This window comes from Staurois parvus, unplaced genomic scaffold (assembly GCF_062004578.1).
Source record: "Staurois parvus isolate SC_StPar_1 unplaced genomic scaffold, SC_StPar_1.0 ptg001308l, whole genome shotgun sequence".
In the NCBI taxonomy this organism is placed as follows: Eukaryota; Metazoa; Chordata; class Amphibia; order Anura; family Ranidae; genus Staurois; species Staurois parvus.
The window spans coordinates 7,453-33,099 of record NW_028319104.1 but is presented as its reverse complement, the minus strand read 5'-3'; the positions used below and the strand labels follow the sequence as shown (position 1 = coordinate 33,099).

At 43.9% G+C, this 25,647-nt stretch overlaps 1 protein-coding gene across 1 annotated transcript; it reads right to left on the bottom strand.

The window, feature by feature from the left end:
* On the bottom strand, nt 1-25,647 carry LOC149437127 (asialoglycoprotein receptor 1-like). The gene is made up of 8 exons (XM_089661092.1): nt 25,474-25,647; nt 23,393-23,470; nt 21,417-21,533; nt 11,842-11,907; nt 10,857-10,913; nt 9,990-10,141; nt 7,054-7,160; nt 1-565 (listed from the first exon to the last, which is right to left on the bottom strand). Exons 2-8 carry the CDS (start codon nt 23,442-23,444, stop codon nt 415-417), a joined length of 702 nt encoding a protein of 233 aa, XP_089517218.1. The 5' UTR covers nt 23,445-23,470; nt 25,474-25,647; the 3' UTR covers nt 1-414.

The window sequence follows — 25,647 nt, the reverse complement described above, 5'->3', positions numbered from 1 at the left end:
TATTGATTCTTATCAGACTTTAATCAAATTGTGAGTGAGTGGAACAATCTGATCTGTTCTTCTCAGATGAGACATGACACGTCGGGTATACTGCCAACCCCGAGCAAAGTGTCAGTGAGTATAGACAGCATTCAGCACAAAAATGACTCGGTGGTACAATGGTAATACACAGCAAACCAGGACAGAGAGGAACCCCCACCCAGCCCCTCACCCCAGCCTATGGCACCACTGAGGAGGTTAAATGTTATCGTTATGGAGGAACCTTGAGACAACGAAAATAAAATGAGAGAATTTAGACAAATTTTGTAGAATTCTGATGTCATCATCATCTCCAAGCTCTCAGATATGACCTGACAGTCTGTTCTTGGACCTAGAATTCCTCCTTAATGATGTCATACAATGCCCAGGTTTCAGTCACTGCACCGCCTTCTTCTCACAGATGTAGCGGTAAGTGCGGGTACAATGCTCATCGTTCCAGTCACCGTTGTAATTGAACTGAACGCAGTCCTCGCCACCACCAAGACCATGACCAAAAAACTCATCTGGCTGGCCAGGGGCCCACTTCCTGCAATGACACAAGACAGAAATTTATAACAGCAGATGAGTGCAGCGTTGGGTTGTCACAGATTGCTGGGGCAATTACAGTCAACATGCCTGACCATTTAAAGGATGAGCTATCTCTGGATACCCTACACCAGGATCCCCATAGTGATGAAGTCACAATCTAGTTACGATTCCTCTTCTTCCTAGAGCCAGCCTCCACTTTTCCTGTGTCCTCTGGAATGTCCGCTCTGTCTGTAACAATCTCACCTCTGTCCATGACCTTCTTATCACAAACTCCTTTAACTTGCTTGCAATTACGGAAACCTGACTTCATGAATCGGACTTTCCCTCTCCTGCTGCCCTCTCCCATGGTGGTCTCCTCTGGACTCTCCCAGGACTAGCGGAGGGAAAGGAGGTGGAGTAGGAATCCTCCTATCCCCTCAAAGCACTTTTCGGGTCCTCCATTCACCTCCCTCTCCTCATTTGAAGTTCACTCTATTCATCTGTTCTCTCCAGTTTCTTTAAGAATTGCTGTGATCTGTCATCCTCCTGGACCGGTATCAAGCTTCCTTGATGACTTCTCTGCCTGGCTGTCTTACTTTCTCTCTTCTGAAATTCCCGCAATCATTCTCAGAGACTTCAGCATCTCTGTTAATTGTAACACTCCTGCTACCTCTAAACTTCTGAGCATAACCACTTCTTTTAACCTAAAACAATGGGCGCATGCTTCTACTCACTCCAATGGTAACGGCCTCCACCTTGTATTCTCCTACCTATGCACTCCTTGCAACCTCACCAACTTTCCTCTTCCTCTCTCTGATCACTCCATTATTAGCTTCACTCTCTCCTTGGCTTCCTCCTCCTTGTCTTCCAACTACCAAACAGTTACCCATAGAAACCTTCGCTATCTTAACCCTTCTCTTCTTTTTTCTGCAACAGATTGTCTCTATGACAAAATCTCAGCCCTGTCCTGCCCCAACCTGGCCACTTCTGTCTACAATAGTTCACCGTCATCCACCGTGGACACATTGGCCCCCCTCACTACACACAGAATTAGGCCCCGACCCCTACAGCCCTGGCAAACAGACAATACCAGATGCCTCAGAAAACGTAGCCGTGCTCTGGAGCGTTTATGGCATAAGACTAGGACCCAGCAAGACTACGACCAACATATATCTGCCCTTCAATGTACAATTCTTGTCTCCACACTGCCAAACAGACCTATTTTATCCCTCTCATTAACACCCTCTCAAGCAATCCCCGTCAACTCTTTTCTACTTTTAACTCTCTACTTCGTCCTTCTCTACCTCCACCCACTAACTCACTGCCCAGAAGATCGCTAATCACTTAAAAAATAAGATTGATACAATTTGTGATGAGATCTCCACTGTAAAGATATCTCCCTCACCCTACACTCCTTGTCCACCAGACATCTCCCTCACCCTACACTCCTTGTCCACCAGACATCTCCCTCACCCTGCGCTCCTTGTCCACCAGACATCTCCCACACCCTACACCCCTTGTCCACCAGACATCTCCCTCACCCTGCACCCCTTGTCCACCAGACATCTCCCTCACCCTACACCCCTTGTCCACCAGACATCTCCCTCACCCTGCACTCCTTGTCCACCAGACATCTCCCTCACCCTGCACCCCTTGTCCACCAGACATCTCCCTCACCCTGCACCCCTTGTCCACCAGACATCTCCCTCACCCTGCACCCCTTGTCCACCAGACATCTCCCTCACCCTGCACTCCTTGTCCACCAGACATCTCCCTCACCCTGCACTCCTTGTCCACCAGACATCTCCCTCACCCTGCACTCCTTGTCCACCAGACATCTCCCTCACCCTACACTCCTTGTCCACCAGACATCTCCCTCACCCTACACTCCTTGTCCACCAGACATCTCCCTCACCCTACACCCCTTGTCCACCAGACATCTCCCTCACCCTGCACCCCTTATCCACCAGACATCTCCCTCACCCTACACCCCTTGTCCACCAGACATCTCCCTCACCCTGCACCCCTTGTCCACCAGACATCTCCCTCACCCTGCACCCCTTGTCCACCAGACATCTCCCTCACCCTGCACCCCTTGTCCACCAGACATCTCCCTCACCCTGCACTCCTTGTCCACCAGACATCTCCCTCACCCTGCACTCCTTGTTCACCAGACATCTTCCTCACCCTGCACTCCTTGTCCACCAGACATCTCCCTCACCCTGCACTCCTTGTCCACCAGACATCTCCCTCACCCTACACTCCTTGTCCACCAGACATCTCCCTCACCCTACACTCCTTGTCCACCAGACATCTCCCTCACCCTACACTCCTTGTCCACCAGACATCTCCCTCACCCTACACTCCTTGTCCACCAGACATCTCCCTCACCCTACACTCCTTGTCCACCAGACATCTCGCTCACCCTACACTCCTTGTCCACCAGACATCTCCCTCACCCTACACTCCTTGTCCACCAGACATCTCCCTCACCCTACACTCCTTGTCCACCAGACATCTCCCTCACCCTACACTCCTTGTCCACCAGACATCTCCCTCACCCTACACTCCTTGTCCACCTGCACAATCTATACTTCCCTTGTGTAATCCAGCTACTATAGAGGAGGTTGGCAAACTGTTTTCTAAAGCCCACCTAACCACCTGTCCCCTTGGACCCTGTTCCCTTGCAAATACTCTGGTCACCCTCTGGCTCTATCCTTCATTCCTTAACCCATATCTTCAATCTCTCCCTTTCTACTGGCATCTTCCCCAACTCTCTAAAACATGCGCTAGTCACCCCCATGCTTAAAAAAGCCTCACTGGACCCCGCCAGTCTTGGCAACCCAAGACCCATCCCCTTACTCCCTTTTGCCTCCAAACTCCTTGAATGTCTATTATACAGCCGGCTGAGCTGCCATATTATTGAGAATAACCTTCTCGATCCCCTTCAGTCTGGTTTCTCCCACAACACTCCACAGAAACTGCTCTCCTAAAACTCACAAAAACGACATACTAACCACTAAAACCAATGGTTACTATTCCATACTCTTACTCGTGGACCTTTCTGCTGCCTTTGACACAGTTGACCACCCCCCTCCTCAAAAAACTCTATTTACTTGGTCTCCATGACTGTACTCTCCGTTGGTTCAATTCTTACCTATCTCACCGCACCTTCAGTGTCACTTCCAACTCTACTTCCTCCTCACCTACTCCTCTTACTGTTGGGGTCCCCCAAGGTTCTGTCCTTGGACCTCTCCTACTCCTCTTACTGTCGGGGTCCCCCCAAGGTTCTGTCCTTGGACCTCTCCTCCTCCTCTTACTGTTGGGGTCCCCCAAAGTTCTGTCCTTGGACCTCTCCTACTCCTCTTACTGTCGGGGTCCCCCAAGGTTCTGTCCTTGGACTTCTCCTATTCTCCATCTACACTTCTTCCTTGGGTCAGCTGATAGCTTCCCATGGTTTCCAATACCATTCCTATGCTGATGACACACAAATCTATCTCTCTACTCCTGAGCTCACCTCATCAGTTTCCTCACATATCACCGATTTACTAACAGACATATCAGATTGGATGTCACTCCACTTCCTAAAACCCAATCTATCCAAAACTGAGCTCATAATATTTCCTCCCCCACGTGCCTCTTCCCCTAATATCTCAGTCAGGATCAATAGCACCACTATCAACCCATCCCTGCATGCCAGGGTGCGAGGGGGAACCATGGATTCTGAAATATCCTTTCAGGCCCACATCCAATCCATGTCCAAGTCATTCTGCCTCGACCTCCCAACATCTCCAGAATACACCCCTTCCTGACCAATCACACCGCAAAGTTACTAATTCACTCCCTGGTCATCTCCCACCTCAACTACTGCAACTCCCTCCTCATTGGATGACCTTTACATAGGCCATCCCCCCTCCAGTCCATCATGAATACTGCTTCCAGGGTCATCCACCTTATACCAACCAATCACTGTCCTCCACCCCTCTCTACCAATCCCTCCACTGGCCTCCATTCAGTGTCCTCCACCCCTCTCTGCCAATCCCACCACTGGCCTCTATTCCGTGTCCTCCACCCCTCTCTGCCAATCCCTCCACTGGCCTCCATTCAGTGTCCTCCACCCCTCTCTGCCAATCCCTCCACTGGCCTCCATTCAGTGTCCTCCACCCCTCTCTGCCAATCCCTCCAGTGGCCTCCATTCAGTGTCCTCCACCCCTCTCTGCCAATCCCTCCACTGGCCTCTATTCAGTGTCCTCCACCCCTCTCTGCCAATCCCTCCACTGGCCTCCATTCAGTGACCTCCACCCCTCTATGCCAATCCCTCCACTGGCCTCCATTCAGTAACCTCCACCCCTCTATGCCAATCCCTCCACTGGCCCCCATCCCTCTCTGCCAATCCCTCCACTGGCTTCCACTCAGTGTCCTCCACCCCTCTCTGCCAATCCCTCCACTGGCCTCCATTTAGTGTCCTCCACACCTCTCTGCCAATCCCTCCACTGGCCTCCATTCAGTGTCCTCCACACCTCTCTGCCAATCCCTCCACTGGCTTCCACTCGCCCAACGAATAAAATTCAATATACTAACAACAACTTACAAAGCTACATCACTAACCTAATATCAAAATATCAACCAAACCGCTCTCTTCGATCCTCCCAAGACCTTCTGCTCTCTAGTTCCCATGTCACCTCCTCCCATGCTCGCCTACAGGACTTTTCCCAAGCTTCTCCTATCCTATGGAACTCCCTACCCCAATCTGTCCAACTATCTCCTAATCTATCCACCTTTAGATGGTCCCTGAAAAGTGTTCTCTTTAAAGACGCCTATCCTCCTTCTACCTAGTAAACTGCCAATTATTTCCTCCATCAGCTTATCCCCCACAGCTATTTCCTTTGTATCACTCGACCCTTCCTCCTAGATTGTAAGCTCTAACGAGCCGGGCCCTCTGCTTCCTCTTGTACCAAATTGTATTGTAACGGTCATGTCTACCTTCATATTGTAAAGCTCTGCGCACACTGTTGGCGCCATATAAATCCTGTATAATAATAATGAAGTGTGTGAGCTGTCAGTCTAAAAACAATGCAGGAGTCCCATAACCCTTGGAATTGCCACTTCCTCTAAGTGTCCCACAATCCTTGGAATGGCCTCGTCCCCCATGAGTCCTACAACCCTTGGAATGGCCTCGTCCCCCATGAGTCCTACAACCCTTGGAATGGCCTCTTCCCCTACAAGTCCCACAACCTTTGGAATGGCCTCATCCCCTACAAGTCCCACAACCTTTGGAATGGCCTCATCCCCTACAAGTCCCACAACCTTTGGAATGGCCTTATCCCCTAAGAATCCCACAACCCTTGGAATGGCCTCTTCCTTTAATAGACCTACAATCCTTGGAATGGCCTGGTTCCCTACCAGTCTCACAACTCTTGGAATGGCCTTGTCCCCTACTAGTCCCACTACCCTTGGCATGGCCTGTTCCCCTAAGTGTCCCACAACCCTTGGCATGGCCTGTTCCCCTAAGTGTCCCACAACCCTTGGCATGGCCTGTTCCCCTAAGTGTCCCACAACCCTTGGCATGGCCTGTTCCCCTAAGTGTCCCACAACCCTTGGCATGGCCTGTTCCCCTAAGTGTCCCACAACTCTTGGCATGGCCTGTTCTCCTAAGTGTCCCACAACCCTTGGCATGGCCTGTTCCCCTAAGAGTCCCACAACTCTTGGCATGGCCTCTTCCCCTAGGTGTCACACAACCCTTGCAATGGCCTCTCCTCTATGTGTCCCACAACCCTTTGATAGGCCTCATCCCCTAAGAGTCCCACAACCCTTGGAATGTCCTCATACCCCAAGAGTCCCTGTAAAGCAACTTGGCATTTTCAGGAGTGGTGGCCCAGGCCTAGTGGGACCAATGCTGCATCCCCCTAAATAAATATAAATAGGGAAAAAAAGAAAAAGCCATACTTCTCTTTTAAACCAGACACAACTCAAGGAACCCCTAGCGACTTCTGGAGGAACCCTAGAGTTGCATGGAACCATGGTTGGGAATGGATGCCCTATACCATTCTCTGCACACCAAAAACCTTCCAGCTAGAAAGCCCATTTTTAATGTTCTAACTTGTCTCTAAGAAACCACTAAGCACACCGCTTGAACATAGCAACCAATCTGATGGCTTGAGGAACACGAGGAACAACTCTCTCAATGGAGAAGACAATTATTACAGGGCTTATTATACTATTAATATAAAATTTGTAAAATGAAGGACGTTGTGTGATGAGAAAAGAGACATAATTCCAGAAAAGGTATAATATGCGATATAGAGGAACGGGGAAATCCAGAACTGAGGAAGAAGGAGGTGCAGTCAACTCATCTCATGGTTGGTTCACAATCATTATTCCACCAGTGAAGATTTTCTGAAACTCATGAAATTTGTCCTGACTAAAGGTGAAGGGAAGGAAATCTGTACAATTCAATTTCTCTGCCACAGAAAATATAGATGTTGGAAAATTCAACAAGGACATTACTTTGGTGTAGAGGAAAATAGAGTCCCATCCACCCATTTCCACTCCCCGTCAGTTTCACTCAGGCCAATCCAGACCCGTGTCTTCATGGCAAACTGTGTCAGGAAAACCTGAAGAACACAAAATGAAGAGAAGTGAGAATTACCATGAAGAGAAGGAGATCAAAGTTTGGTTCCAGATCAGTGGTGGACACATTGGTATAATGGACATGTGGGTACATTTACTTTTATCCTGATGGAAATGTATTGCTGGCCAGATTTTCTGGCCTTCCTCCAGAGGTGCCAATGTGAGAGCTGCATCTAGTGAAGGAATGACCGCCAATGCCATGTCACATACTGCTGCTTTATGTAAGGGAGACCTGAATACTTGAGATGTCTTGATCACCACAGAGGCTTGCCTCAAGGACACATCCAGACCACCACATGGACTTTTCTCAAAGACCCATTCAGACCATCACATGTGTTAATCTCCAGGAACCAATCCAGACCACCTTATCTCAAGGACTCATCCCAACCACCTCAAGGACTTATTTCCAGGACCCATACAGACCACCACATGGACTTTTACAAATGTCCCATGGACTATTTGCACGAAGAGCACCTCAGAGGACTCATCCAGACCTCTACATGGGTATCTCCAGGACCAATTCAGACCACATCAGGGACTCATCCAGACAACAACATGGGGATATCTCCAAGACCCATTAAGAGTGTCACATGGGCTTATCTCAAGGACCCATCTAGACTACCTCAAGGACTCACCCAGTCCACCACATGGGCATATCTCCAGGACCTATCAAGACCACTACATAACTTTTCTAAATGAGCTATCCAGACCACCTCAAGGACTTATCTTCAGGACCTATTCAGACCACCACAAGGACTTTAATAAATGTCCCATCTAGACCACTTCAAGGACTCATCTAGACCACTACATATCTCCAGGCTCTAATAGGACAATGACATGGGCTTATCTCAAGGACCCATCTAAATCACCTCAAGGACTCATCCAGACCACCATATGGGCATATCTCCAGAAACCATCCAGTCCACCACATGGTATCTCCAGGACCCATCCAGACCACCACACAGACTTTTCTAAAGGACTCAACCAGACTACCTCAAGTTTCTATTTCCAGGGCCCATACAGACCACCAAAGACTTTTTGCAAGAACCCACCCAGACCACCTCGAAAGACTTATCCAGACCGCCACATGGGTATCTCCAGGACCAAATTCAGACCACCACATTCACTTTTCTAAATGATATATTCAGGCCACATCAGGGACATATCCAGACTGACAATGACATGGGCTTATCTAAAGAGCCCATCTAGATCACCTCAAAGACCAGATCACCATGTGGGCATATCTTCAGGACCCATCCAGACCACCGCATGGTATTTCCAGGACCCATCCAGACCACCACATAGACTTTTCTGAAGGACCCATCCAGACTACCTAAAGCATCTATCTCCAAAACCCATCCAGACCACCACAGACTTTTTTCAAGGACCCATCCAGACCACCCCAAAGAGATCGAAGGCTGTGTGCAGGAGCTGTTCCTCCTATTGTCTCTCCAAATGGTCCTCTACTCCTTCTCACATTGATGATCATTCATTACAGTTGCCTTTCAAGCTCTGCCACTCTGTGTTTCCATTCACCTAATATGTACCTTTTTCCTCATTCTGCCCCAAACCTCCCCTGCTTCCTCAGCCACCTATGTGCCACTACTCACCTGCACACACCCTCAGCCACCTATGTGCCACTACTCACCTGCACACACCCTCAGCCACCTATGTGCCACTACTCACCTGCACACAGCCTCAGCCACCTATGTGCCACTACTCACCTGCACACACCCTCAGCCACCTATGTGCCACTACTCACCTGCACACAGCTTCAGCCACCTATGTGCCCCTGCTCACCTGCACACACCCTCAGCCACCTATGTGGCATCACTCACCTACACACCCTCAGCCACCTATGTGGTTCCGCTCACCTGCACACACCCTCAGCCACCTATGTGCCACTACTCACCTGCACACAGCTTCAGCCACCTATGTGCCCCTGCTCACCTGCACACACCCTCAGCCACCTATGTGGCATCACTCACCTACACACCCTCAGCCACCTATGTGGTTCCGCTCACCTGCACACACCCTCAGCCACCTATGTGGCATCACTCACCTGCACACAGCCTCAGCCCTATATGTGCCACCACTCACCTGCACACAGCCTCAGCCCCATATGTGCCACCGCTCACCTGCACACAGCCTCAGCCCCCCCATGCGGCTCTGCTCACCTGCACACAGCCTCAGCCCCCCATGCGGCTCCGCTCACCTGCACACAGCCTCAGCCCCCTATGCGGCTCCGCTCACCTGCACACAGCCTCAGCCCCCTATGTGCCACCGCTCACCTGCACACAGCCTCAGCCCCCCATGCGGCTCCGCTCACCTGCACACAGCCTCAGCCCCCTATGTGGCTCCTCTCACCTGCACACACCCTCAGCCCCCTATGTGGCTCCTCTCACCTGCACACAGCCTCAGCCCCCTATGTGGCTCCGCTCACCTGCACACAGCCTCAGCCCCCTATGTGGCTCCTCTCACCTGCACACACCCTCAGCCCCCTATGTGGCTCCTCTCACCTGCACACAGCCTCAGCCTCCTATGTGGCTCCGCTCACCTGCACACAGCCTCAGCCCCCTATGTGGCTCCGCTCACCTGCACACAGCCTCAGCCCCCTATGTGGCTCCTCTCACCTGCACACACCCTCAGCCCCCTATGTGGCTCCTCTCACCTGCACACAGCCTCAGCCTCCTATGTGGCTCCGCTCACCTGCACACAGCCTCATGTGATGTAGCAATGGGGGGGAAGGAGCAGCAGAGAGGAGTTGGAAATGTCGGATTCTCTGTCTCTGCTCCACCCTGACGCGCACTTACCTGCTCCTCCTTGGTGTTGATGACGGTCAGTCTGGCCTTCCTCCTCTGGCACATCTTCTGGGCGTCCATCCAAGATTTAGCCAGACTGGATATGAAGTAGCAGCTTCCTCGGACCTCAGTCCAATCATCAGGACAAGCGCCGTCATAGGTCTCTAGGGGAGAAGACCCCAGCCGTTACTAAGGAACCTGGAGTGAGAGCCCTGCACAGACCCTGATCTACTAAGGGGCAGGGCATGGGCACTTACTGAATGAGGTGATGCACCCAATCACGTGCAAGCAAAAATCCATTTTTAATTTTTTTCCTTGCACAGGATTGGGTATTCTCTATGAAGTGATCTTGGTCTGCTCCTTTGGTAAACCAATTGCATTGTAGGGCGGAGCAATGAGGATCCCTGGAAATCCTGTCTACTATTGCCATGGTTGCTAGGCAGGAAAATTGGAAGATTTGGTGCCATAGACACTCATAGCAGCACCAACGTCTTCTTCACTCTTTATATATCTTTGTATACTGGGGAGAAGAGTGATCACGTCTGCTTTTATTCTGGTCTGTGACTCCTTTGGGAGGATTTTCCCTCACTTCCTGTCTCTGTGACACCTGTACAAGGAACGGGAGGTGCAGTTGTCACCGAGACAGAAATGTCCAGATATGATAAGAACACGTCAGTCACCTCTCCCCACCGTCCAATGAATGTGCTTATGTCTGTGTGCCTATTGGACGGAAATGCAAAATCCCACAATAAGGACACAGGCTCCGCCCATTCCGCTAAAACCAAATCAACTATATAAAAGATTTGTCTGGAATTGGGCTGAAGATGAAACAAACGTGGATTGGATACAATGGAACAATATCTTCTGTTCTGCACTCACCATTCTCTGGGGGAAGGCTGTGTGTCCACTTCCTGGGTGCCGATGTCCGGGATCCATCTACAGACACGGGAACAGAGGACAGTCCTTATACTTCCCATCCGGGGGACGGCCCTCACCCCCCTCACCAGAGGACGGCCCTCAACCCCCCCCTCACCAGAGGGCGGCCCTCACCCCCCTCACCAGAGGGCGGCCCTCACCCCCCCCCACCAGAGGGCGGCCCTCACCCCCCCCCCACCAGAGGGCGGCCCTCACCCCCCCTCACCAGAGGACGGCCCTCACCCCCCCTCACCAGAGGACGGCCCTCACCCCCCCTCACCAGAGGACGGCCCTCACCCCCCCTCACCAGAGGACGGCCCTCACCCCCCCTCACCAGAGGACGGCCCTCACCCCCCCTCACCAGAGGACGGCCCTCACCAGAGGATGGTCCTCACCCCCCCCCTCACCAGAGAATGGTCCTCACTCCACTCACCAGAGGATGTCCCTCACCCCTTGTCCATTGAAGTATGGGGCACCAAATGTTCCTAATTCATTAACCAATAGGGAGCAGCAAAGACAGAGGGCAAAATCTATCCTCACACCTGTCCTTAGAGATGGGGGGCATAGACTGTTCCAAATGGGTTAACCAATACGGAGGAGCGGAGGCAGAGGGCGATCTCTGAAGTCTCATGGCAGCTTCAGCACATCGTGACAAATCCATGGGAGGCTCAAGCTTAGCAGCATGTAAAGTGGAGGCCTAAAATGAAGATGGAGTCTCCACATTCCGGTCACAGGCTCGTCTCCTTCACCACATACAAATCTGCTTCCAAATAAATCCTGAGACAGCAAAATATTCCTCTACTGAGTTTTGTCTGGAGTGCTTCTTTACCTTTTCAGCTAATTTCCCGAACATCAGTGTGTGCTCCCCTCCTTCTGCAGATCATACACCCCCATTGTCATTACATTTAGTAATACTTGTATTCTGCCCCCAGGTGGCAGTGTGACTGACCTCTCCCAGTTTGCTGCCCCTCACTGTAGTCACCATCCTGGGAGGAGCCTTCATTCCCTCGAGAACCTGTAAACCAATCACAGATCAATAACGGTAAATGTATGCATACGTCGGATGGATGGATAGATGGATAGATGGATGGATGGATGGATAGATAGATAGATAATAGATAGATAGATAATAGATAGATAGATAGATAGATAGATAGATAGATAGATAGATAATAGATAGATAGATAGATAATAGATAGATAGATAGATAGATAGATAATAGATAGATAATAGATAGATAGATAATAGATAGATAGATAGATAGATAGATAGATAGATAGATAGATAGATAGATAATAGATAGATAGATAGATAATAGATAATAGATAGATAGATAGATAGATAATAGATAGATAATAGATAGATAATAGATAGATAGATAATAGATAGATAGATAATAGATAGATAGATAATAGATAGATAGATAGATAGATAATAGATAGATAGATAATAGATAGATAGATAGATAATAGATAGATAATAGATAGATAGATAATAGATAGATAGATAGATAGATAATAGATAGATAATAGATAGATAGATAATAGATAGATAGATAGATAATAGATAGATAGATAATAGATAGATAGATAGATAGATAGATAGATAGATAGATAGATAGATAATAGATAGATAGATAGATAATAGATAATAGATAGATAGATAGATAGATAGATAATAGATAGATAATAGATAGATAATAGATAGATAGATAATAGATAGATAGATAATAGATAGATAGATAATAGATAGATAGATAGATAGATAATAGATAGATAGATAATAGATAGATAGATAGATAATAGATAGATAATAGATAGATAGATAGATAGATAGATAGATAGATAATAGATAGATAGATAGATAGATAATAGATAGATAATAGATAGATAGATAATAGATAGATAGATAGATAATAGATAGATAGATAATAGATAGATAGATAATAGATAGATAATAGATAGATAGATAATAGATAGATAGATAGATAATAGATAGATAGATAATAGATAGATAGATAGATAATAGATAGATAGATAGATAGATAGATAGATAGATAGATAGATAGATAATAGATAGATAGATAATAGATAATAGATAGATAGATAGATAGATAGATAGATAATAGATAGATAGATAGATAATAGATAGATAGATAATAGATAGATAGATAGATAATAGATAGATAGATAGATAGATAGATAGATAGATAGATAGATAGATAGATAGATAATAGATAGATAGATAATAGATAATAGATAGATAGATAGATAGATAGATAGATAGATAGATAGATAGATAATAGATAATAGATAGATAGATAGATAATAGATAGATAGATAATAGATAGATAGATAGATAGATAGATAGATAGATAGATAGATAGATAGATAGATAGATAATAGATAGATAATAGATAGATAGATAGATAGATAGATAGATAGATAGATAATAGATAGATAGATAGATAGATAGATAGATAGATAATAGATAGATAGATAATAGATAGATAGATAATAGATAGATAGATAGATAGATAATAGATAGATAGATAGATAGATAGATAGATAGATAGATAATAGATAATAGATAGATAGATAATAGATAGATAATAGATAGATAATAGATAGATAGATAGATAGATAGATAGATAGATAGATAGATAATAGATAGATAGATAGATAGATAGATAATAGATAGATAATAGATAGATAGATAGATAGATAGATAATAGATAGATAGATAGATAGATAGATAGATAGATAGATAGATAATAGATAGATAATAGATAGATAGATAGATAGATAGATAGATAGATAGATAGATAGATAATAGATAGATAGATAATAGATAATAGATAGATAATAGATAGATAGATAGATAGATAGATAGATAGATAGATAGATAGATAGATAGATAGATAATAGATAGATAGATAGATAGATAGATAATAGATAGATAATAGATAGATAGATAATAGATAGATAGATAGATAATAGATAGATAGATAATAGATAGATAGATAATAGATAGATAATAGATAGATAGATAATAGATAGATAGATAGATAATAGATAGATAGATAATAGATAGATAGATAGATAGATAGATAGATAGATAGATAGATAGATAGATAGATAATAGATAGATAGATAATAGATAATAGATAGATAGATAGATAGATAATAGATAGATAGATAGATAATAGATAGATAGATAATAGATAGATAGATAGATAATAGATAGATAGATAGATAGATAGATAGATAGATAGATAGATAGATAGATAGATAGATAGATAGATAGATAATAGATAGATAGATAATAGATAATAGATAGATAGATAGATAGATAGATAATAGATAGATAGATAGATAGATAGATAGATAGATAGATAGATAATAGATAGATAGATAGATAGATAGATAGATAGATAGATAGATAATAGATAGATAGATAGATAGATAGATAGATAGATAGATAGATAGATAATAGATAGATAGATAGATAGATAGATAGATAGATAGATAGATAGATAATAGATAGATAGATAGATAGATAGATAGATAGATAGATAGATAGATAATAGATAGATAGATAATAGATAGATAGATAATAGATAGATAGATAGATAGATAATAGATAGATAGATAGATAGATAGATAGATAGATAGATAGATAGATAATAGATAATAGATAGATAGATAATAGATAGATAATAGATAGATAATAGATAGATAGATAGATAGATAGATAGATAGATAGATAATAGATAGATAGATAGATAGATAGATAATAGATAGATAATAGATAGATAGATAGATAGATAGATAGATAATAGATAGATAGATAGATAGATAGATAGATAGATAGATAGATAGATAGATAATAGATAGATAATAGATAGATAGATAGATAGATAGATAGATAGATAGATAGATAATAGATAGATAGATAATAGATAATAGATAGATAATAGATAGATAGATAGATAGATAGATAGATAGATAGATAGATAGATAGATAATAGATAGATAGATAGATAGATAGATAGATAGATAATAGATAGATAGATAGATAGATAGATAGATAATAGATAGATAATAGATAGATAATAGATAGATAGATAGATAGATAGATAGATAGATAGATAGATAGATAGATAATAGATAGATAATAGATAGATAGATAATAGATAGATAGATAGATAATAGATAGATAATAGATAGATAGATAGATAGATAGATAGATAGATAGATAGATAGATAATAGATAGATAGATAGATAATAGATAGATAGATAGATAATAGATAGATAATAGATAGATAGATAATAGATAGATAGATAGATAGATAGATAGATAGATAGATAGATAGATAGATAGATAATAGATAGATAGATAGATAGATAGATAGATAGATAATAGATAGATAGATAGATAGATAGATAGATAATAGATAGATAGATAGATAGATAGATAATAGATAGATAGATAGATAATAGATAGATAGATAATAGATAGATAGATAGATAGATAGATAGATAGATAGATAGATAGATAGATAGATAGATAGATAATAGATAGATAGATAGATAGATAATAGATAATAGATAGATAGATAATAGATAGATAATAGATAGATAATAGATAGATAGATAATAGATAGATAGATAGATAGATAATAGATAGATAGATAATAGATAGATAATAGATAGATAATAGATAGATAGATAATAGATAGATAGATAGATAGATAGATAATAGATAGATAGATAATAGATAGATAGATAGATAGATAGATAGATAGATAGATAGATAATAGATAGATAGATAATAGATAATAGATAGATAGATAGATAGATAATAGATAGATAGATAGATAGATAGATAGATAGATAGATAGATAGATAGATAATAGATAGATAGATAATAGATAGATAGATAGATAGATAGATAGATAATAGATAGATAGATAGATAGATAATAGATAGATAGATAGATAGATAGATAGATAATAGATAGATAGATAATAGATAGATAGATAGATAGATAGATAGATAGATAGATAGATAGATAATAGATAGATAGATAGATAGATAGATAGATAATAGATAGATAGATAGATAGATAGATAATAGATAGATAGATAATAGATAGATAGATAGATAGATAGATAGATAGATAGATAGATAGATAATAGATAGATAGATAATAGATAATAGATAGATAGATAGATAGATAATAGATAGATAGATAGATAGATAGATAGATAGATAGATAGATAGATAGATAGATAGATAGATAGATAGATAATAGATAGATAGATAATAGATAGATAGATAGATAGATAGATAGATAGATAGATAGATAGATAGATAGATAATAGATAGATAGATAGATAGATAGATAGATAGATAATAGATAGATAGATAGATAGATAGATAATAGATAGATAGATAATAGATAGATAGATAGATAGATAGATAGATAGATAGATAATAGATAATAGATAGATAGATAGATAGATAGATAGATAGATAATAGATAGATAGATAGATAGATAATAGATAGATAGATAGATAGATAGATAATAGATAGATAGATAATAGATAGATAGATAGATAGATAGATAGATAGATAATAGATAGATAGATAGATAGATAGATAGATAGATAGATAGATAGATAGATAATAGATAGATAGATAGATAGATAGATAATAGATAGATAGATAGATAGATAGATAATAGATAGATAGATAATAGATAGATAGATAGATAGATAGATAGATAGATAGATAGATAGATAATAGATAGATAGATAATAGATAGATAGATAGATAGATAGATAGATAGATAGATAGATAGATAATAGATAGATAGATAGATAGGATAATAGATAGATAGATAGATAGATAGATAAATAGATAGATAATAGATAGATAGATAGATAATAGATAGATAGATAATAGATAGATAGATAGATAGATAGATAGATAGATAGATAGATAGATAGATAGATAATAGATAGATAGATAGATAGGATAATAGATAGATAGATAGATAGATAGATAGATAGATAAATAGATAGATAATAGATAGATAGATAGATAGATAATAGATAGATAGATAGATAGATAGATAGATAGATAGATAGATAGATAATAGATAATAGATAGATAGATAATAGATAGATAATAGATAGATAATAGATAGATAGATAGATAGATAGATAGATAGATAGATAGATAATAGATAGATAGATAATAGATAGATAATAGATAGATAATAGATAGATAGATAGATAGATAGATAGATAGATAGATAGATAGATAATAGATAGATAGATAATAGATAGATAATAGATAATAGATAGATAGATAGATAGATAGATAGATAGATAGATAGATAATAGATAGATAAATAGATAGATAGATAGATAGATAGATAGATAATAGATAGATAATAGATAGATAGATAGATAGATAGATAGATAGATAGATAGATAGATAGATAGATAGATAATAGATAGATAATAGATAGATAGATAGATAGATAGATAGATAGATAGATAATAGATAGATAGATAGACAGATAGATAGATAGATAATAGATAATAGATAATAGATAGATAGATAATAGATAGATAATAGATAGATAGATAGATAGATAGATAGATAGATAGATAGATAGATAGATAATAGATAATAGATAGATAGATAATAGATAGATAATAGATAGATAGATAGATAGATAGATAGATAGATAGATAGATAGATAGATAATAGATAGATAATAGATAGATAGATAGATAGATAGATAGATAGATAGATAGATAGATAATAGATAGATAATAGATAGATAGATAATAGATAGATAGATAGATAGATAGATAGATAGATAGATAATAGATAGATAGATAGATAGATAATAGATAGATAGATAGATAATAGATAGATAGATAGATAGATAGATAGATAGATAGATAGATAGATAGATAATAGATAGATAATAGATAGATAATAGATAATAGATAATAGATAGATAATAGATAGATAGATAGATAATAGATAGATAGATAGATAGATAGATAGATAGATAGATAGATAGATAATAGATAGAGGGACCACCAAGAAATCTGCCATCTCCAAAAGGTGCCACCTGTCCTGTACTATACTGGATATGGGGTGCCACCCATTACATATTATACTGGATATGGGGTGCCACCCATTACATATTATACTGGATATGGGGTGCCACCCATTACATAGTATACTGGATATGGGGTGCCACCCATTACATAGTATACTGGATATGGGGTGCCACCCATTACATAGTATACAGGATATGGGGTGCCACCCATTACATAGTATACTGGATATGGGGTGCCACCCATTACATATTATACTAGATATGGGGCGCCACCCATTACATATTATACTGGATATGGGGCGCCACCCATTACATATTATACTGGATATGGGGTGCCACCCATTACATATTATACTGGATATGGGGTGCCCCCCATTACATATTATACTGGATATGGGGTGCCACCCATTACATATTATACTGGATATGAGGTGCCACCCATTACATATTATACTGGATATGGGGTGCCACCCATTACATATTATACTGGATATGGGGTGCCACCCATTACATATTATACTGGATATGGGGTGCCACCCATTACATATTATACTGGATATGGGGTGCCACCCATTACATATTATACTGGATATGGGGTGCCACCCATTACATATTATACTGGATATGGGGTGCCACCCATTACATATTATACTGATATGGGGTGCCACCCATTACATATTATACTGGATATGGGGTGCCACCCATTACATATTATACAGGATATGAGGTGCCACCCATTACATATTATACTGGATATGGGGTGCCACCCATTACATATTATTGGGGATCCTGGGTGTGAAGGTTACATGTTCGGTCCCATATTTATCTGTTCTCACCATACAAATGTTTATGAAAGTACAATTTGGGACATCATCAATAATCACCGTATTGCGTCTAATAGAATATAAAAAGACTGACCAAAATCCAGTAGCAAGATATATAGTGAATGGATGAATGATTATATGGGGGCGTATCCATTGCGAGTTACACCTTTTCCAGGACAGAGGGGACCTCTGGTTGTGATCACTGCGCTTATTAGTTGCGCATCTGGTGAGTGCGCAATTGTTCTATTCCCTGCACGACACCAAGTTTTCGCCTTATTGGGAGTACCGGAGTCGCCTTCTCGATTGAACCTCTTTAAAGAGTTTTATAGAACTTTTATATATTATATTTCAGACTTTTCAATTTATGGTCTCATCACATTTCATTATTTAGAAGTCTATGTTGGGCCTCCGGAATATATACACATTTATTGTTTATTACCGCTGCACTGCCTGCTGAACCCCCAATGGAGGAACTGACTGATGTGCTGAACCCTCAATGGAGGAACTGACTGATGTGCTGAACCCCCAATGGAGGAACTGACTGATGTGCTGAACCCTCAATGTAGGAACTGACTGATGTGCTGAACTCCCAATGGAGGAACTGACTGATGTGCTGAACCCCCAATGGAGGAACTGACTGATGTGTCTGAACCCCCAATGGAGGAACTGACTGATGTGCTGAACCCTCAATGTAGGAACTGACTGATGTGCTGAACCCCCAATGGAGGAACTGACTGATGTGCTGAACCCTCAATGGAGGAACTGACTGATGTGCTGAACCCCCAATGTAGGAACTGACTGATGTGCTGAACCCTCAATGGAGGAACTGACTGATGTGCTGAACCCCCAATGGAGGAACTGACTGATGTGCTGAACCCCCAATGGAGGAACTGACTGATGTGCTGAACCCTCAATGGAGGAACTGACTGATGTGCTGAACCCCCAATGTAGGAACTGACTGATGTGCTGAACCCCCAATGGAGGAACTGACTGATGTGTCTGAACCCTCAATGGAGGAACTGACTGATGTGCTGAACCCCCAATGGAGGAACTGACTGATGTGCTGAACCCCCAATGGAGGAACTGACTGATGTGCTGAACCCCCAATGGAGGAACTGACTGATGTGCTGAACTCCCAATGGAGGAACTGACTGATGTGCTGAACCCCCAATGGAGGAACTGACTGATGTGTCTGAACCCCCAACGGAGGAACTGACTGATGTGTCTGAACCCCCAACGGAGGAACTGACTGATGTGCTGAACCCCCAATGGAGGAACTGACTGATGTGCTGAACCCTCAATGTAGGAACTGTCTGATGTGCTGAACCCTCAATGTAGGAACTGACTGATGTGTCTGAACCCTCAATGTAGGAACTGACTGATGTGCTGAACCCCCAATGGAGGAACTGACTGATGTGCTGAACCCCCAATGGAGGAACTGACTGATGTGCTGAACCCTCAATGTAGGAACTGACTGATGTGCTGAACCCCCAATGGAGGAACTGACTGATGTGCTGAACCCCCAATGGAGGAACTGACTGATGTGCTGAACCCTCAATGTAGGAACTGACTGATGTGTCTGAACCCCCAATGTAGGAACTGACTGATGTGCTGAACCCTCAATGGAGGAACTGACTGATGTGCTGAACCCTCAATGGAGGAACTGACTGATGTGCTGAACCCTCAATGGAGGAACTGACTGATGTGCTGAACCCCCAATGGAGGAACTGACTGATGTGTCTGAACCCTCAATGGAGGAACTGTCTGATGTGCTGAACCCCCAATGTAGGAACTGTCTGATGTGCTGAACCCTCAATGTAGGGACTGACTAATGTGTCTGAACCCTCAATGTAGGGACTGACTAATGTGTCTGAACCCTCAATGGAGGAACTGACTGATGTGTCTGAACCCTCGACGTAGGAACTGACTGATGTGTCTGAACCCTCGACGTAGGAACTGACTGATGTGTCTGAACCCCCAATGGAGGAACTGTCTGATGTGCTGAACCCCCAATGTAGGAACTGTCTGATGTGCTGAACCCTCAATGTAGGGACTGACTAATGTGTCTGAACCCCCAATGGAGGAACTGACTGATGTGTCTGAACCCCCAATGTAGGAACTGACTGATGTGTCTGAACCCCCAATGTAGGAACTGACTGATGTGTCTGAACCCCCAATGTAGGAACTGACTGATGTGTCTAACTGCATTTCCTGCACAGCCTGGTTAAAAGGAAACTTGCTGGTGGGAAGGGGAGAAGTACAGAAACATTTACCTTTAGGTGCACCCTGAAAACCCTTCTCTTCAGAGAAGCCCACCCTCACCTAATTGCCGATCTCCTCCGCTCTTCCTACCACTCCATCCCCCACAGATATTTTCTCCTGTACCACTCTCCCCTCCCTCCTAGATTGTAAGCTCCCAGGATCAGGGCCCTCGAACCCCTCGTGTATTGTATTGTTACTTTGCTGTCTCGTGTTCTGTCCCCCTTTGTAATGTACAGCGCTGAGCAAACTATTGGCGCTTTATAAATAATTCCAAATAATTTCCTCACCTCGGCCTGAGGCGGTTATCACAATGTTCACAATGATGAGTCCGGCACAGAAGCAGATCAGAAAAATGGTCAGACGGGAGGAAACCGGCTGACTAAGCCACTGAAGTCCTCTGCTGACTAGAAGGAGGGAGACAGAAGAGTGCTCAGAACATGGAAGATATATTTCTGATACCCCACCGCCCAGACCACCATCACCCAGACCCCTGTCCTTCAATACATGGGAGATACTACCCCACCACCCAGACCACCATCACCCAGACCCCTGTCCTTCAATACATGGGAGATATTACCATCACCAGCCAGACCACCATCACCCAGACCCCTGTCCTCCAATACATGGGAGATATTACCATCACCAGCCAGACCACCATCACCCAGACCCTGTCCTTCAATACATGGGAGATACTACCATCACCAGCCAGACCACCATCACCCGGACCCTGTCCTCCAATACATGGGAGATACTACCATCACCAGCCAGACCACCATGACCTGGACCCTGTCCTCCAATACATGGGAGATACTACCCCACCACCCAGACCACCATCACCCAGACCCTGTCCTCCAATACATGGGAGATACTACCATCACCAGCCAGACCACCATCACCCAGACCCTGTCCTTCAATACATGGGAGATACTACCATCACCAGCCAGACCACCATCACCCAGACCCCTGTCCTTCAATACATGGGAGATACTACCCCACCACCCAGACCACCATCATCCAGACCCCTGTCCTTCAATACATGGGAGATACTACCATCACCAGCCAGACCACCATCACCCAGACCCCTGTCCTTCAATACATGGGAGATACTACCATCACCAGCCAGACCACCATCACCCAGACCCCTGTCCTCCAATACATGGGAGATAATACCATCACCAGCCAGACCACCATCACCCAGACCCTGTCCTCCAATACATGGGAGATAATACCATCACCAGCCAGACCACCATCACCCAGACCCCTGTCCTCCAATACATGGGAAATAATACCATCACCAGCCAGACCACCATCACCCAGACCCTGTCCTCCAATACATGGGAGATACTACCATCACCAGCCAGACCACCATCACCCAGACCCCTGTCCTTCAATACATGGGAGATATTACCATCACCAGCCAGACCACCATGACCCGGACCCTGTCCTTCAATACATGTGAGATATTACCATCACCAGCCAGACCACCATCACCCGGACCCTGTCCTCCAATACATGGGAGATAATACCATCACCAGCCAGACCACCCTCACCTAGACCCTGTCCTCCAATACATGGGAGATAATACCATCACCAGCCAGACCACCATCACCCAGACCCCTGTCCTTCAATACATGGGAGATACTACCATCACCAGCCAGACCACCGTCACCAGGACCCTGTCCTCCAATACATGGGAGATACTACCATCACAAGCCAGACCACCCTCACCCGGACCCTGTCCTCCAATACATGGGAGGTAATACCATCACCAGCCAGACCGCCATCACCAGGACCCATCCTCCAATACATGGGAGATACTACCATCACCAGCCAGACCACCCTCACCCGGACCCCTGTCCTCCAATACATGGGAGATACTACCATCACCAGCCAGACCGCCTTCACCCGGACCCCTGTCCTCCAATACATAGGAGATAATACCATCACCAGCCAGACCATCATGACCTGGACCCTGTCCTCCAATACATGGGAGATACTACCATCACCAGCCAGACCACCATCACCCAGACCCCTGTCCTCCAATACATGGGAGATAATACCATCACCAGCCAGACCACCGTCACCAGAACCCTGTCCTCCAATACATGGGAGATACTACCATCACCAGCCAGACCACCATCACCAGGACCCCTGTCCTCCAATACATGGGAGATAATACCATCACCAGCCAGACCACCATGAACTGGACCCCTGTCCTCCAATACATGGGAGGTAATACCATCACCAGCCAGACCATCATTACCGGGTCCCTTTTTCTCTGATAAGTACAGAATCTGGAGGTCGTTCTGGTCCATCTTTGTCTTATAGAAGACCGTGAATACTGCAAGCAAAACAAACAAATATTAATGAGTAATAAAGACAGGCAGACGAATGGAGGATAGACAGGCAGACGAATGGAGGATAGACAGGCAGACGAATGGAGGATAGACAGGCAGACGAATGGAGGATAGACAGGCAGATGAATGGAGGATAGACAGACAGATGAATGGATGATAGACAGACAGACAGATAGATGGGGCATTACTCCCCATTCTGAGCCTCCAGAAGACATTGGTCCATGCAGGAAAATCCAGTGGACTGTTAGAGATGTGGAATAGATGAAATCACGGAATGGTTTGAAGATGAAGGGTGGAGGTAAGAAGGGCGATCTCCTCTACGTGGTTGGCTGAAGCCACCATCATACTGAGGGGACCTCTGGGAGATAAATGGGGCATTTCTTTGGAGATCAAAATGGACATCATGGGGGTTTCTCATTACAGAAGAGGGACCAAGAGAGATTTGCAGAAGGACTGATGGAACTTGTGGCTCTTTTGACTCCAGCGCCCATTCAGCTTGACTCAAAATAACCGGCCATTCCCCAACCCCCATCAGGCACTTATTTCTGGAAGAAGAAACCAATGAAGGATTCAGGGTCTAGAAGAGGGAGCAAGGAGTAATTTGGGGTCCAGAAGAGAGACTGCGGAGGAAGTTGGGGTCCAGTAGAGAGACGGAGGGGGAAGTTGGGGTCCAGTAGAGAGACGGAGGGGGAAGTTGGGGTCTAGAAGAGAGACGGAGGGGGAAATTGGGGTCTAGAAGAGAGACGGAGGGGGAAGTTGGGGTGCAGAAGAGAGAGACTGAAGAGGAAGTTGGGGTCCAAAAGAGAGAGACTGAAGAGGAAGTTGGGGTCCAGAAGAGAGACTGAGGGGGAAGTTGGGGTCCAGAAGAGAGATTGAGGGGGAAGTTGGGGTCCAGAAGAGAGATTGAGGGGGAAGTTGGGGTCCAGAAGAGAGATTGAGGGGGAAGTTGGGGTCCAGAAGAGAGACTGAGGGGGAAGTTGTGAACCAGAAGAGAGACTCAGGGGGAAGTTGTGAACCAGAAGAGAGACTGAGGGGGAAGTTGGGGTCCAGAAGAGAGACTGAGGGGGAAGTTGGGGTCCAGAAGAGAGATTGAGGGGGAAGTTGGGGTCCAGAAGAGAGATTGAGGGGGAAGTTGGGGTCCAGAAGAGAGATTGAGGGGGAAGTTGGGGTCCAGAAGAGAGATTGAGGGGGAAGTTGGGGTCCAGAAGAGAGATTGAGGGGGAAGTTGGGGTCCAGAAGTGAGATTGAGGGGGAAGTTGGGGTCCAGAAGAGAGATTGAGGGGGAAGTTGGGGTCCAGAAGAGAGATTGAGGGGGAAGCTGGGGTCCAGAAGAGAGATTGAGGGGGAAGTTGGGGTCCAGAAGAGAGATTGAGGGGGAAGCTGGGGTCCAGAAGAGGGAGCAAGAAAAGATTTGGGATATAAAACAGTGACTGAGGAAGAATTCAGAATCCAGAAGAGAGACTATAGAGAGTTTGTGGTACCAGAAAAGGGGCCAAGAAGGGATTGAGGGACCAGAAAAAGGACCGAAGAGGGATTAGGGGCCCAGAAAAAGGACTGAGAAATGATTGGGGGGTCCAGAAAAGAGACTGAGGAGGGATTGGGGTCCAGAAGAGGGACAGGGGAGGGATTGGGTCCAGAAGAGGGACAGGGGAAAGGTTTGCGGTCCAGAAGAGAGGAGAGAAGGAGAGATTTAGGATACAGAAGTGGGACTAAAGAAGGACTGTGGACCAGACCAAGACCAGACCAAGGCCAGACCTAGATGGGACATTCGGGAATCTCGCCTCGTCTGGGAGGTGAGGAGGAGTTTATGGAGTCAATACAGAGAATTAGATCCTGGAGTTCCCCCTTAAACCATCAGTCCCGTCCTGTGCGACCCCCCCCCCCCCAATGATGGAGCCCATTCCCCCGGATCTGGATGCCATATTCCTGGAGAGTCCCATTGGCATTAGAGCGCCATCCACAGACCGGACAGGGTGCTGCGTCTTACCTCAGGTGTCTGTCAGGTCTTTTCCCCACGACGTCCACAGATGGACTGCAGTGGAGGGTGAGAGCAGAGTGACCCCCCAATTCCCGGAAGGCAGAACGCCGACTCCACAATCTGCCACCAACTATTACACAACATCAGAGTTCTGGAGAATCGAAACAAAACTCCCCTCCCCCC

Excerpts from the sequence above, each read along its gene's own strand:
- LOC149437127 (XM_089661092.1), bottom strand. The coding sequence starts at position 23,444 with ATGGACCAGAACGACCTCCAGATTCTGTACTTATCAGAGAAAAAGGGA. Across the intron at positions 7,161-9,989 it reads TCAACACCAAGGAGGAGCAG|GTTTTCCTGACACAGTTTGC; the intron begins GTAAGTGCGCGT and ends TGTGTTCTTCAG. Across the intron at positions 566-7,053 it reads CTATTTTCCTCTACACCAAA|GAAGTGGGCCCCTGGCCAGC; the intron begins GTAATGTCCTTG and ends GTGTCATTGCAG.